The sequence below is a fragment of the Sorex fumeus genome, unplaced genomic scaffold (genome assembly GCF_029834395.1).
Source record: "Sorex fumeus unplaced genomic scaffold, SorFum_2.1 ptg000014l, whole genome shotgun sequence".
NCBI classification, from domain to species: domain Eukaryota; kingdom Metazoa; phylum Chordata; class Mammalia; order Eulipotyphla; family Soricidae; genus Sorex; species Sorex fumeus.
In genome coordinates, this window is record NW_026606071.1 from 32,911,188 (window position 1) to 32,923,990 (window position 12,803).

General features: G+C 36.8%; 1 protein-coding gene across 1 annotated transcript in view; it reads right to left on the bottom strand.

Annotated features, from left to right (window-relative positions):
• Positions 1-1,792: 1,792 nt before the first annotated feature.
• The window catches only part of ABCA12 (ATP binding cassette subfamily A member 12), a 194,711-nt gene continuing 183,700 nt past the window's right edge, over positions 1,793-12,803 (bottom strand). The window contains exons 49-53 of the mRNA XM_056111825.1: positions 10,744-10,847; positions 9,416-9,508; positions 7,462-7,567; positions 4,582-4,719; positions 1,793-1,910 (exon numbers count right to left, since the gene is read on the bottom strand). Of these exons, the coding sequence (XP_055967800.1) occupies positions 1,809-1,910; positions 4,582-4,719; positions 7,462-7,567; positions 9,416-9,508; positions 10,744-10,847 (543 nt within the window). The 3' untranslated portion in view covers positions 1,793-1,808. The remainder of the gene's footprint in view (positions 1,911-4,581; positions 4,720-7,461; positions 7,568-9,415; positions 9,509-10,743; positions 10,848-12,803) is intronic.

Consider the following 12,803-nt stretch of genomic DNA (forward strand, 5'->3'; position numbering starts at 1 on the left):
GATATTTATGGTTTGAAAAATCCATTCAACCACTCCGCTCTTTTGTAGGGTCTCACTGAGTCATTGCAAGACTCAGACTTCCACCGTTTCCCAGGCTCTACTTCTCTCCACCCACCCCCACCACACACACTTCCTTTCCCATCTCTCCTTTTCTACTATGATCTGACGCAAGCAAGCAACTGTCATCACCACAACAATGAACAATCAGCAAATTCCTTTATTCTTTCATGAAAACGGACCATCATTTTTGTCTTTGGAACCTCTGTACTCTCAGAAGGTGTCAAGGTTTTAAATCCCCAAAAGTCTTATCTATATTCAGAAAAGACATTTTCTATCCCAGAACACATTCTGTGGTCATATGTTAAGATCTATAATGCTGATTTTGATAAAGAATCATAAATGTACTCTGAAAAAAAAAGAGCAGGTGGAGTCCAGTGTTAGAAAGAGAAATTAGCTTGAAACTGAGAAAGAAGGGAAGGAGTGTTTTTTTAAGAAAGACTAATATTTACGGAGAGTGTTAGCTAGGCAACAAGATTGGGGAGAGACAGTTCAAATAAGAAAATGACATAAGAAAGTTCTAGATATGAAGGGAATGGGTCTAGGGGACCAAAGGGCTAAGGGTGGGAAGATAATGAGGATGTAGTAGGGCCTGTGGAATCTTGTAGGTCACCAAACTCCGATTTTTACATTCCTTACTCTTCCCTTACAAATAAAATGACTTCATGAATTGTTTTTCTAGACTCTGCATTTATTAATTTTTGAAACAGATACATTCTTGCTAGCAAACGTGTACTCACACACATACACACAGACACACATAAGTGTTACATAAGGCACTTCCCCAAGGGCCGTAGAATCTGGCATCGAGAAGCCTATCCCACAGCAATAAAACACGATTCTGGGTCAGCCGAGTAATTAGTTGGAAATTATCTTCATATTTGTTTTTGCTCCACAGGAATGCTTCCCGCAGCGTGACCCAGAATATGAGGGTTTTGTAAGAGTTAAAAAAAATGTTGCTTGCCAGAAGCACATGGATTGTCTATCCGTTTTCAAGATTTGTATCTGCCCAGCTGACACACCATATTCCTTGAAAAGCAAATAGCTTCTTACTTTGCCCTGTTGCCTTACTATTGTCAAGTATGACAGGAATAAATCTAAGTTCTGTTTACCACCTGGGTAAACCGCCCTCCCATTGTATTCTTGTAGAAAGGCACTGCCTTAGGTCTGTCCACATGCATTTAGAGGTACTGAAAAATGACATAGGCATACTTTGTGGACACTGCACTCACTGCTCACTGCCAATGTGAATCTGCACATAGTTCTTTACACATCACAATAGGTTCATGTACATATGATAGTGCTCATTCTGTTATTTTCTGGAAATAGATTATTGTGTTTCCTCACCCAGTTCTAACCAATTCCGAACTACTTTACTTTTCTTCCTCCTCTTACTTTTCAACAACTAAAAACCATTCTGTTTAAGCTACCTTTTTTTATTGAAAGTAATAAATTAGGACATTCATCTGTAGGTAGCGTCATTTTTTTGCATACGAATCACCAGCATATACAATCGCTTACTCACAGTGTTAAGTAGACATAAATTCATTTCAAGAGCAACAGCATTCGCTGACCTTAGAAAGAAATCTTTCCATTTATAATTACTTGCACGTCTCATACAATTAAAACTTTCCGTAAAGTATAACACTTTAAAATTATAATATTTTGAGAGAGTAATGTCTTCAGTGATCTTCCTCAAAATGAAGCCATTGACCATTTGTTGATATTTGAGTTTGCTGGAAGTACTGTGACTACAAACGATCATCCTGAGAGTCAACGCTTATGGTGGAACTTTGGCTACTGGTGTCGGCGGTTTCATAGGACTTCTGGTCTTTAGCGAAGTTGATGAAAACCTAATTTTTAAAGAGAAATAAAATCATTACTTCCTGATGGCTTATATTAAGAAGTAAGATAAGTTCACCTATATCCACCCTCAAATGCACACAGACTATGGAAGCACACATTAAAAAATTATATTGGGGCATTCTGATAGTACAGGGGTTAAAGAACTTTCCATGCTCATAGCTGTGACTCACTTGGCCCCAGTTTAATCAATCCCAGTTGCACTTGGGCTCCTGAGCACTGTTGGGAGCAACCCTCAGCACAGAGCTGGGAGTACAGTCAAGAACCATGGGTGTAGCCCAATACCCTCTCTCTGAAATGAAGTAAATTTTTAAAATATAACTTAAAGAAAAAAAGAGAAGAAGATAGCATAGGAGCATATCCATTTATAAATAGTTTTAGTTGGAGTCTTTCCTTTAGATATATAGATTTGGGTTTAAAAACTCCATCTATAGAAAGAGAGAGCAAAATGGAATGCCCTGCCACAGAGGTGGGGTGGGGTTGGGGGGGATGGGGTGGGGGAGTGGAAGGGTTACTGGGACCATTGGTGGTGGAGAATGGGCACTGGTGGGAGGATGGGTACTCCATCATTGTATAACTGAAACCCAAGCATGAAAGTTTGTAAGTCTACAACTGTACCTCATGATGTTTCACAAATAAAAATTAAAAATATAAAAATAAAATAAAAATAAAAACTACATAAAGTAAAGTAAAGGCCCTCCCATTGATCATCGATTTGCTCGAGCGGGCCCAGTAACGTCTCCATTGGAGACTTTGTTGTTACTGTGTCTGGCATATCGAATACGTCACGGGAGCTTGCCAGGCTCTGGCGTGCGGGCGAGATACTCTGGGTAGCTTGCCGAGCTCTCCGAGAGGGGCGGAGGAATCGAACTCAGGTCGGCCATGTTGGCTGCATGCAAGGCAAACGTCCTACTGCTGTGCTATCGCTCCAACCTACATATATATCTCCAAATATATCATAATAATCATAATAGCATATATCATAATGGCATATTAATATTATATGTAGTAAAAAAATGTCTGTAGCTACAAATTCTATTTCTATGTGATCAATATCAATTTTTATAAAGTATAAACAAGGAAGCCAAAGCCAGTTACACATTAAATGCATTATGTTGAGAAAAATTCCACTAGTTTCAACAGTTAATGCTTTAGAATAATTTTTTTTTTTTGCTTTTTGGCAATGCACAGGGGTTACTCCTGGCTCTGCACTCATGAATTACTCCTGGCAGTGCTCAGGGGACCATATGGGATGCTGGGAATTGAACCCAGGTCGGCCATGTGCGAGGCAAATGTCCTATTCACTGTGCTATTGCTCCAGTCCCTCTAGAATATTGTTTTATAGAAAGCCTACTTGAGCATTTTGTTCAACAACCCAATTATTAAATAAGGATGCCTTTAATACTCTGTTTAAAATCTTTAATTTTACTTGTCATAGACTTATTCAAAAAAGTATCAAGTCTCTCTTATTTTTTTGTGTTGTTTTGGGTCTCATTGTAATCAGGGCTTGCTCCTGGCTTTGTGCTGAGGGACCACTCCTGGCAAGCTCAGGGGACCATATGGGATGCTGGGGATCCAACTTGGGTAGGTCACATGAAAGGCAAATGCCCTCCTTCTAGTCTCTGTTGAGTCTCTTGTGCCAAACATGAGAACTGGTGTAAGTCAAAGCTTGTTATAAGTAAAAGGCTATATTTTTGTATGTGAATGGAGCAATAGTTCCCTTGAGTCTCTATTTAAAATTACACATAAAATGCAGCATCATGCATAGACTCAAAGGCTTGAAGGGCTCATGTTCAGATTCATTCTAGTAGTGGAGACAATCAGAAGTTCTATAAATCTGATTTGTTGAGTTGAAACACTTAAAACAGTGAAGAGTAGACAAAGGATGACACACCCAGGCTTCAAGATTTTTCAATGTAAATGTAAATAAGAGGGATTGGGTGAGCAAAGCAAAAGTATTCTTCCTCTGCCACTCTGGTTGTCTGAATCTGAAGGAAAATAGCAAATTCTCTCTAGATGCACTCATCCTACCTTAGTCCATAAGAAATGCTATTTTAAAAGTCTCCCAAGAAGAAAGCTAGGAAAGTGTTAATAGCTGTTTATTTTACAGGTGAAAATAATGTTTTGTTTGATAATACATCCTACAAACATAAATGTCTTATAGAAAGAAAAAGAATATTTTTATATTCAAAAATAGTGAATGGGGGTCAGGAATATGGCTCAGAGGACTGGAAGAAATGCTTTGTATGTGGGAACACTGGGGTTGATCCTTGACACTGCATAGTTCCCTATGTACTACTGGGACCAACTCTCCAAGCACAATTCATTTCAGAAATAAGCCCTAAACAGAGAAAACTTTGACCTAAAAACAAACACAAGACATCCCCTGTCTCTCTCTATCTGTCTCTCTCTGTCTCTGTCTCTCTCTCTCTCTCTCTTTCTCTCACACACACACACTGCAAAAATGTGCTAATGATCGTTCCATTTAATTTTTTTCTAATATCCCAAAATACAGAGAAATACATTCAACTATGTCTTCCAGGTGCAAGATTAGATATTGCTTCACTTATAAACAAATTATATGTCATTAAAAAGAAATAACCATAATGTGTAATAATTAATAGATGACATTGTGCACATGGATCATGGTCTATAGCTTACCTCTTCCAGAGTAGTCTGGCTGACTAAGAAATTGGTGATATTTAAAGCAGCCTTGTTAGTTTCTAGTAGATCAAAAATGTTCGCCACTCCTCCTGCAGTAACTGGTACATGATACTCTAACATGCTGAGGTGCTGATCCTGTGGGACAAAGCAAAGAAACATTGTTTACAGAGTCAGAAAATATGGACTTGAGTAGATACAACTTGGCCAAGAATGACAGAAAATGCTGGCACCCTTCCTACTGAAATGATGCCTCTGTGTAAATAATGGTGTAAGTGTGAAACTAACAGCTTGGAGAGATGAGATGAGAAATTTTACAAATGTCAAAGAGAAAGCAAATTAAGACAATAATGGCAATTCCAAAGCATACTACTTCCATGTACACACATACAATTATCGTTTGGCCTTACACAGTATTCTAAAATGGCATTTCACATTTTGTATTATGCTTAAATAACTTAAGCTTTTTTCAGACAGCACTTTCATTATTAGGATAGAATTTTTCTAAAAGGCTAAAGATCAACATAAAGAGGAAAGATTTCTAAAGCATTGTTTAGAGGAAAATTCATTAAAATTACAACACATGCTTTCTCAATTTCCCCTCAAATTCTTTTCTAATTTTTCTTTATCTTTTCATTTTCACCTACTACCTACTTAGAAGGACTAGAGTGATAGGGCATTTGCCATGCGCATGACTGACCCGGGTTCAATTCCTTCATCCCTCTCAGAGAGCCCAGCAAGCTACCAAGAGTATCCCACCTGCACAGCAGAGCCTGGCAAGCTCTTTGTGGCGTATTCAATATGCCAAAAACAGTAACAACAAGTCTCACAGTGGAGACGTTACTGGTGCCCACTTGAACAACTCGATGAACAATGGGAGGACAGTGCTACAGTGCAGTACTACCTACTTAGCAATTTATCCTATTTCTTTGGAGAATCTTTAACACCTGCCTATTTCTGATAATCAGTTACCAGAAATCATTTATTTTGTTACAAAAATAGCTCATACTTAACCTTTTCCCTCTATTTTTTGCCATTTATCCCTATGGTTCTCATGCCACATCTGAACTGCTGCAACAACTCCATCTGAAAACCTAGAAATCATAAGACATTGGAATCTTCTGGCACAAGAAAGCTTGAATATTGTTTCCTAACTGCTAGTTTGATCAGGATGTTTTCTCACTTAAACGCTACCTGCCACCTCTATGGGTCAGAGTCAGATTGTACGTCTCAGCTCGTTTTTGATAAACTGTGATGTTGGAAACATCCCTTCTCACTTTCCTGCTCACTGCTTCACGTCTCTTCTCCTCTGGTGTTTGCAGCATTTCTCACTGTGACCAGGCGGGCTCGCTTGTTTTTAATCTCAAACTGTTTGCTATTTCCTTTCTAGAAAACACCACATATGAAAATGGATGATCGGTTTAGAAAGAAATCAAACTTCCATCTACACTACTTTTGCAAATAGCTCTGGTCCCATGTAGAATAAACCAGGGTGAACATAATCTCATCACTCAGATTCAAACCTGAAACTCACTGAGAGAAAAAGCACATTGGCCAACAAGATTTGTGCAAGAGCAGTGTCCTTTCATCCCCAAATTTGATTTCAATTTAGATGATAGAAAATGGGCTTTGATAAGAATAAAAAATGAGATTATTTCCTGGAGAAATTAGCCAAAGTTTGGGCATTTGAAGCAAAAGTATTTGGTAAAGATAAAAGGATTGTTTTGGAAAATGAACTCTATTTTTGTGCTTTAAACTTATTTCTCATTAACATGGTACCTTATGGTTTGTGAAGAGGACATTTTATCATTTAATTCTCATATAAATATTGCGACATAGATGTCATTGCAACTTGCAAATGAGATAAATGACTTAGACTTTAAATGCTTGCTGGAACTCAGACAGACCGACATAAACCTCAACCCAAGTCTGTGAATTTCTTTCAACATTCCATGCCTGATTTACTTTTAAAATCAATCATTTGCTATGATCATCTTCTACAAATTACCTGTACATCAAAGATGTTGTAATGATAACTTTTTCTAGCAAGTTCATTTATTTTAAGCATGTACTTTGTGAGATACATATGCCAATACCTGTGTGCCATCCTGCAGATACATACATGCAAATACATATTCAAACAGATGTAAAACAATGTGTCGACAATATGAAATTTGAGAATGTCATTTCTACTAAGCAAGTCTGCTCTGACCTCTGATAGCTAATCTTTCAAAGGACAGAAGTGAAGAGATCATGTCATCTCTCCTAGCTGTGACATTTAAAACTCTTAATTGTTTTAGTCTTATGAATCCCTTTTATGATTCTTGTTTTAGACTTTATGAATCCTGTTCCTAAAATACTTGTCATCTCTCAGTTGCCTAACGAGGACATAATGAGTAAACCAATATGTACACGGCTTTTCAAACTGTAATATGCTCATAAAGCCATTTGTGTGAAAGAAAGGAATCAATGGATTCAAATGACTATGCTAATGAATTAGTTAATTAATTCATGTGTTTAGGCACTACATCCAGTGGTGCTCAGGGCTTACTCCTGGCTTGGCACTTAGGGACCACTCCTGGCAGGACCTGAGGGACTCTCTGCAGTGCTGAAGATCAAACCCAGGTTGGCCACTGTACTATCATTCCAGTCCCAGGACTGTGTTATTAATTAGCTATGAAATATATAGCTACATGTTAATAGCTAATTAGGATTATATTTTATTGTTAAGAGTGCTGCAGAGTACCTTATGTATCTTGGACTAATAACTGTATGATAATAAATAAAAGCAAATGATGGTCAGCTAGAAAATGGCCAACATCCAGTACAATATTAGAGTATGATTCCTCAAACCGCTTCAAAGGCGGGTCAGTCTCTTACTTTTAAGTATGTTTTTGGAAAGTGCAGTTGCATGAACCTGGTGAGGGCGTCCATGCTCACTTTGGCATTCTTCACGTGAACCTTGACAGTAAACCCACGTCCAAACCTGGAAGGAAAGAGAGCAAAATAGAATATGAGTTACATTTTGCTGAAATAGCTCCCCTGGAATTCTAGATAATGAAACAGGACCCAAGCGAATCATTATAGTTCCTTTTCTTATATAAAGATAGTCATTTTGCCATCAAAGCTCAGGGTATATTGCACACTGGAAATAGTGCACTGTCATGATTTTTAATTTATTTTGAATCCTATATAAAAAAATGTCAAACTCTGGGCAAAAGCCCTGTTAGAAAGAAAACATAAAATCTTGACTTTCTTTGACATCCATAAATCATCCGTTGATGTCTATTTTTAAAGTTAAATACTTTTTTAATTTAAAGAATAAGACAGGGTCCTGAATGATAAGTTATTGGAGATTTGGTGTCAATAGTAAAGTAAACACGCTGGTAGATGGGTGTGGTTTTGGAATAAATTATTCATGAAAATGATAATGAACACTAGTATAAATCTTAGTTCCATAATAAAATGGTAAAAAATAATGCTATTGGGGTCTTAAAAATAAATAACATTTTAGGGGCCAGAGCAATAGTACAGTGGGTAGGGCATTTTTCTTGCCAACCTGGGTTTCAACACCGGCATTCCATATAGTGCCCCAAACACTGCCAGGAGTAATTCCTAAATGAAGAGCCAAGAGTAACTCCTGAGCATTGCTGGGTGTGACCAAAAAAGCAAAAAATAAGAAAATAATAATAAAAATAAATGAGATTTTAATATACTAGATAACAAGAGACTTTATCCAAAAACGTCACAACAAACTATCTGGGAACAACAAGCAATGAGTCTAGAATAAAAAAAATACACACATTGTTTTGTTTTGGGGGGCTTCACCTGGCAGTGTTTGGGAACTACACCTATATTTATGCTTCCAGAGATGCTGGGATTAAGCCTAGATTCTACTTGCAAAGCATTTGTTAAACTCACTGAGCTTTCTCTGGTTTCATGTCATGTTTGTAAAGATTATTGGTTAATACTTCTTTTTAAGAAAAATTGTTACAAATAAAGGCATAAAGTAGCTTTCTGACATTTTGAGACCAACATGGATATGTAGAAAAGCTTATGCATTACAACAAACATAAAATATTAATTTAATTTAAATTTGATAGACATTTATGCACATTTCCCCAACGCATTCTTTTGTGGGGGGCACTCATGATAACGCTCAGGGATTATTCCTGTTTCTACACTCAGGAATCACTCCTAGCAGTGTTCAGGGGACCACATGCAATGCTGGAGATCGAACCCGGGTCAGTCATGTACAAGGTAAGGACCTTACTTGTTATACTATCACTGGCCCTGCATTCTTAATTAGAAAGGCTTTGAATGCTATTAAAAAAAGTCTAATAAGCATACCAAAAGCTTGTATAAATAGGAAAGAAAGATGCTTGATAGAAAAATGTATACCTTCATAAATTTGTCAAGGTCTAATTTATTATTTTATTTTTTTGTGTGGTGCCCAAGATTGCTAATTTGTTATTGAGTGAAATATTGAAGCTGCTTCCTGAGGGAATTTTGATTATGGATTAAAAATTTTAAACTTTTATGCCTTTCAAATTTATTTTAGAAATAGGAGTCACCTCCAGGAGTGCTAGAGTGGTTGGGTTGGGTGGGACTACCAGCACCATACCCAGTGGTGCTGGGGGAGTGTAGGCATTTTAAATAAGATGCATCCAGCCCTCAGTAAAATTTTTTTGTTATTGTGAGTCACTACAAGTTTCTTTACTCTGTATTTTACTCTTCTTTGCAGAACACACTTTTTTTTTCAGCTGAACTAAGTCTTGAAGGAGACTAGACAAAATACCCTTCATATGTACTAGACAACACATTTATCCTTTACCTGCTCTTTATGTGTTGCAAAGATCCAATACATTGGAACCTTCCATTCACCATAATGGCCAGCCTGGTACAGAGAGCTTCACATTCTTCCATACTGAAAGACAGAATCACATCATCATTGTGAGCACAGAAATTTGGGATCAACTGTATGGGTATAAATATCGTTGTTTCAGTATAGTGCCTTAGAAATACTGTTTTAGCTCCATGAAACTTCTTTTCTCTTGAAGAAGAACAACAACAAAACTTTAAAAATAGAATTAAATGTTTTCGCATAGGATTTATTACTGTTTCTTCTCAAACTTGTGGTCATCCATCTCTGTCACCTGAACATCTCTTTATCAAACAGAGCATTTTTTTCAACTTTTGATTCAAGTACTGCATTTTCTAAGAAATGCTTCCAAAATAAGATTGGCCATTTTTCATAAACCTCCTACCCTGAATTCAGGAGGCTTTATGTTTTTGTGTTTATAAATTACTAACTTGTTCTTAATTATATAATCTTTAATTTTGTGGACTCTGATAATTGGAACAACTATTAGGTCTAACCTTATCTACCTAAGGCAACCATTAATGGAAATCAAATGACTGGTTCCAGAAAGTATAGTGTTCAGGGACAAAACTCACACATTAGCAAACCTCTTGATTATAAACAATTTGGTCATTTTCCTGCTGTATGCCAATTACAATGATAGGATGAATTTGATAAAAATCCAGTCTTATAAACAAGGCACAGATTAAATATAGCTTCTCTTACTTAATGAGTAGGAAGGATCTAGTTCATAGAAAACCTAGACCTCTGGATGCAAAGCTTGTCTTCTAAGGAACTGAGCTATTTCTCTGGATAAGCTGAATCTTAAAGGACTAACTCATTAGATGAAAAGTTGGAGAGATTTTATGGAAAGGCTATATAAGGTAGAAAACACAACCCAAGGAAAGGCATCGTAACAGGAAAAGGCAATGAATGCATGCAGAGCCATGAGCCATTCACACTGATCAGAGAGGGTATGAGAGGAAAGGATCTGGACATGCAGACCGTTGTAGACTAAAGGATTCTGTACTTTGGAGTGGGCAGTATGCTGTCAGAGTTGAGTCAAGAGGAGTCATAAGTCTTGAAACCTTTTGCTTTTCAAAGACATGCAGAGACCCTACCCCAGAAAAGCAGCTGGTTTCTCACCAGATTGTTAGCTTGGCTCCTGCAACTCACTCAATCAAATACTTCAATCCAATTGTGGGCATTTATGAACAAAATCTATGACCCAAGACTACTATTTCCCATCTATCATCCTGCAGTGGTACTGTCTGACTTGAAAGGTCGCACCGTCACTTTACCTGTGAGATGTCAGAATGACAGAACATTTATTCTGGACTTCTTCTGAAATGATCTTCCAGAGATGCCGTTTCGATTTGGGATCCATCCCTGAGCTTGGCTCATCCTTTAATAAAAAGTTACAAGGAAAAATGTATCAAATTAATTAAGTTTTGATGAGGTTCTTTATAGGAATTACTTGTGTAGAACAGAAGTCACTTTGTGAAGTCCTGTGACTAACTTGTGTTATACTTAATAGACTTTCTGCCGCTGTCAAAGAAAGCTCAAAATTAATCATTTAAAATTGTCAGTCTATTTCAGAAAGTATCTCAGTGAAGTTGATTTCTGGATATTTTACACTGGTCTCAAATTTTGTTGGGGGAAAAATATCAGCGTTAATTACGGACAAAACAGACTTTTTTTTAATAATTTTTTTTTCTTTTTTGGGTCACACCTGGGAATTGCACAGGGGATACTCCTGGCTCTGCACTCAGGAATCACTCCTGGTGGTGCTCGGGGGACCATAAAGGATGCTGGGAATCGAACCCGGGTCGACCGCATGCAAGGCAAATGCCCTACCAGCTGTCCTATCGCTCCAGGCCCCCAAACAGACTTGTTTTTAATGCTACTTGTAACAAATATATTTAAAGTTCCCCCCCAAAATATCATTTCCTTCTTCCTGAGAGTGTAATAGTGACTATGAATGATGATTTACCATGTAAAGTAGGAAAACTGCTGTGTGATTTTTGGTTAATATGTTTGGAGGTTCTTTTTAGTGTTTTTTTTCTTTTTGGGTCACACCCAGCTCAGGGGTTACTGCTGGATCAGGAATTACTCCTGGTAGTGCTTGGGGGACCATATGGGATGCTGGGGATGCAACCCGGGTCGGCTATGTGCAAGGCAAATGCCTTACCCGCTGTACTATCACTCTGGCCCAGGTTCTTTTTAGTTTTATATTATTAATTAAAAATTAAAAATAATATTTCTTGGGGAAATAAAAATAAGATTTGTAAGAATAGCTAAGTAAATAGACAAAACTTATATTTTAAAGTAAATAATGACTTGAAAGCCACCCAGATATAAGATTAGAAATGTATCAACAGGGACTCTAAAAAAGCAGTAACAGTTTCTGACAGATGAATTATCAGCCATGGTTAGGTAAAAATTAAAAATATATATCTTCAATTGAATGGATGCCCATTGGATCACTTGAAACTTGTTTTTATAATAAGGGGCTAATTAAAAGGAAGTACTTAGTATTAATTTGGGGGAAAAGTAGAGTATGTATTATCTGTATTCCTATTTTTAAATATGATAGTATATATATAGGGAATGCATATAAAAATAACATGGAATCTTTCACAATCTGTATTTCAATTTGGCTCATTAATACATAAAATTTGCATAGCCACTTTTAAAATTAAAAAATGAAACTTTATATCTATTATCTTCTAGGGGTGCCCAAGGATTGTTTTGTGTAAGTTAAAGGACACTTATACAACAGTATTCATTTAGCATCATTTATTGGAGGGAATAGAGAGCTTTTTAAGCTTCTGGTATTATAGAAAAAAATGGTTGTATGACAGTGTACTTGGGAAGAGTGAATAATTTGATCCTCTGTACCAGGGATTACTTAAGAGAACATCTGGTTTATAACTGGATTTTCATTGTACATAGTTAAGGCTTTCATGGAGTCTGGAGATCCTTGAATGAAGGGGATCATCTAAAATAAGGAAAGGCTTATTTTCTGAAATAAACACCTTTTATAATGTCTGTTCTGCAGAGCAGATGCTTTGTCACACCATGTGTAATTTATATTTCCAGGTGATCAATTTAATTTTTAACTGTAAACCAAAATACAAATATCTATGTAATGCATTTCTTATTTCCAAAAGTCAGATAAAATAGAATGGCATATTATCAACCACATCCGAAGCTTTGGAACTCATATTTTTGGATAGCAAGCAAATGAAATGTTACCATGGCATTTTGTCTAATAATATATCTTTCTTTTTTAATGGAGTTAAGATATGATAATTTCTCTGATAATTTATTAATAGAAAATATTTCTCCAATGACTGGA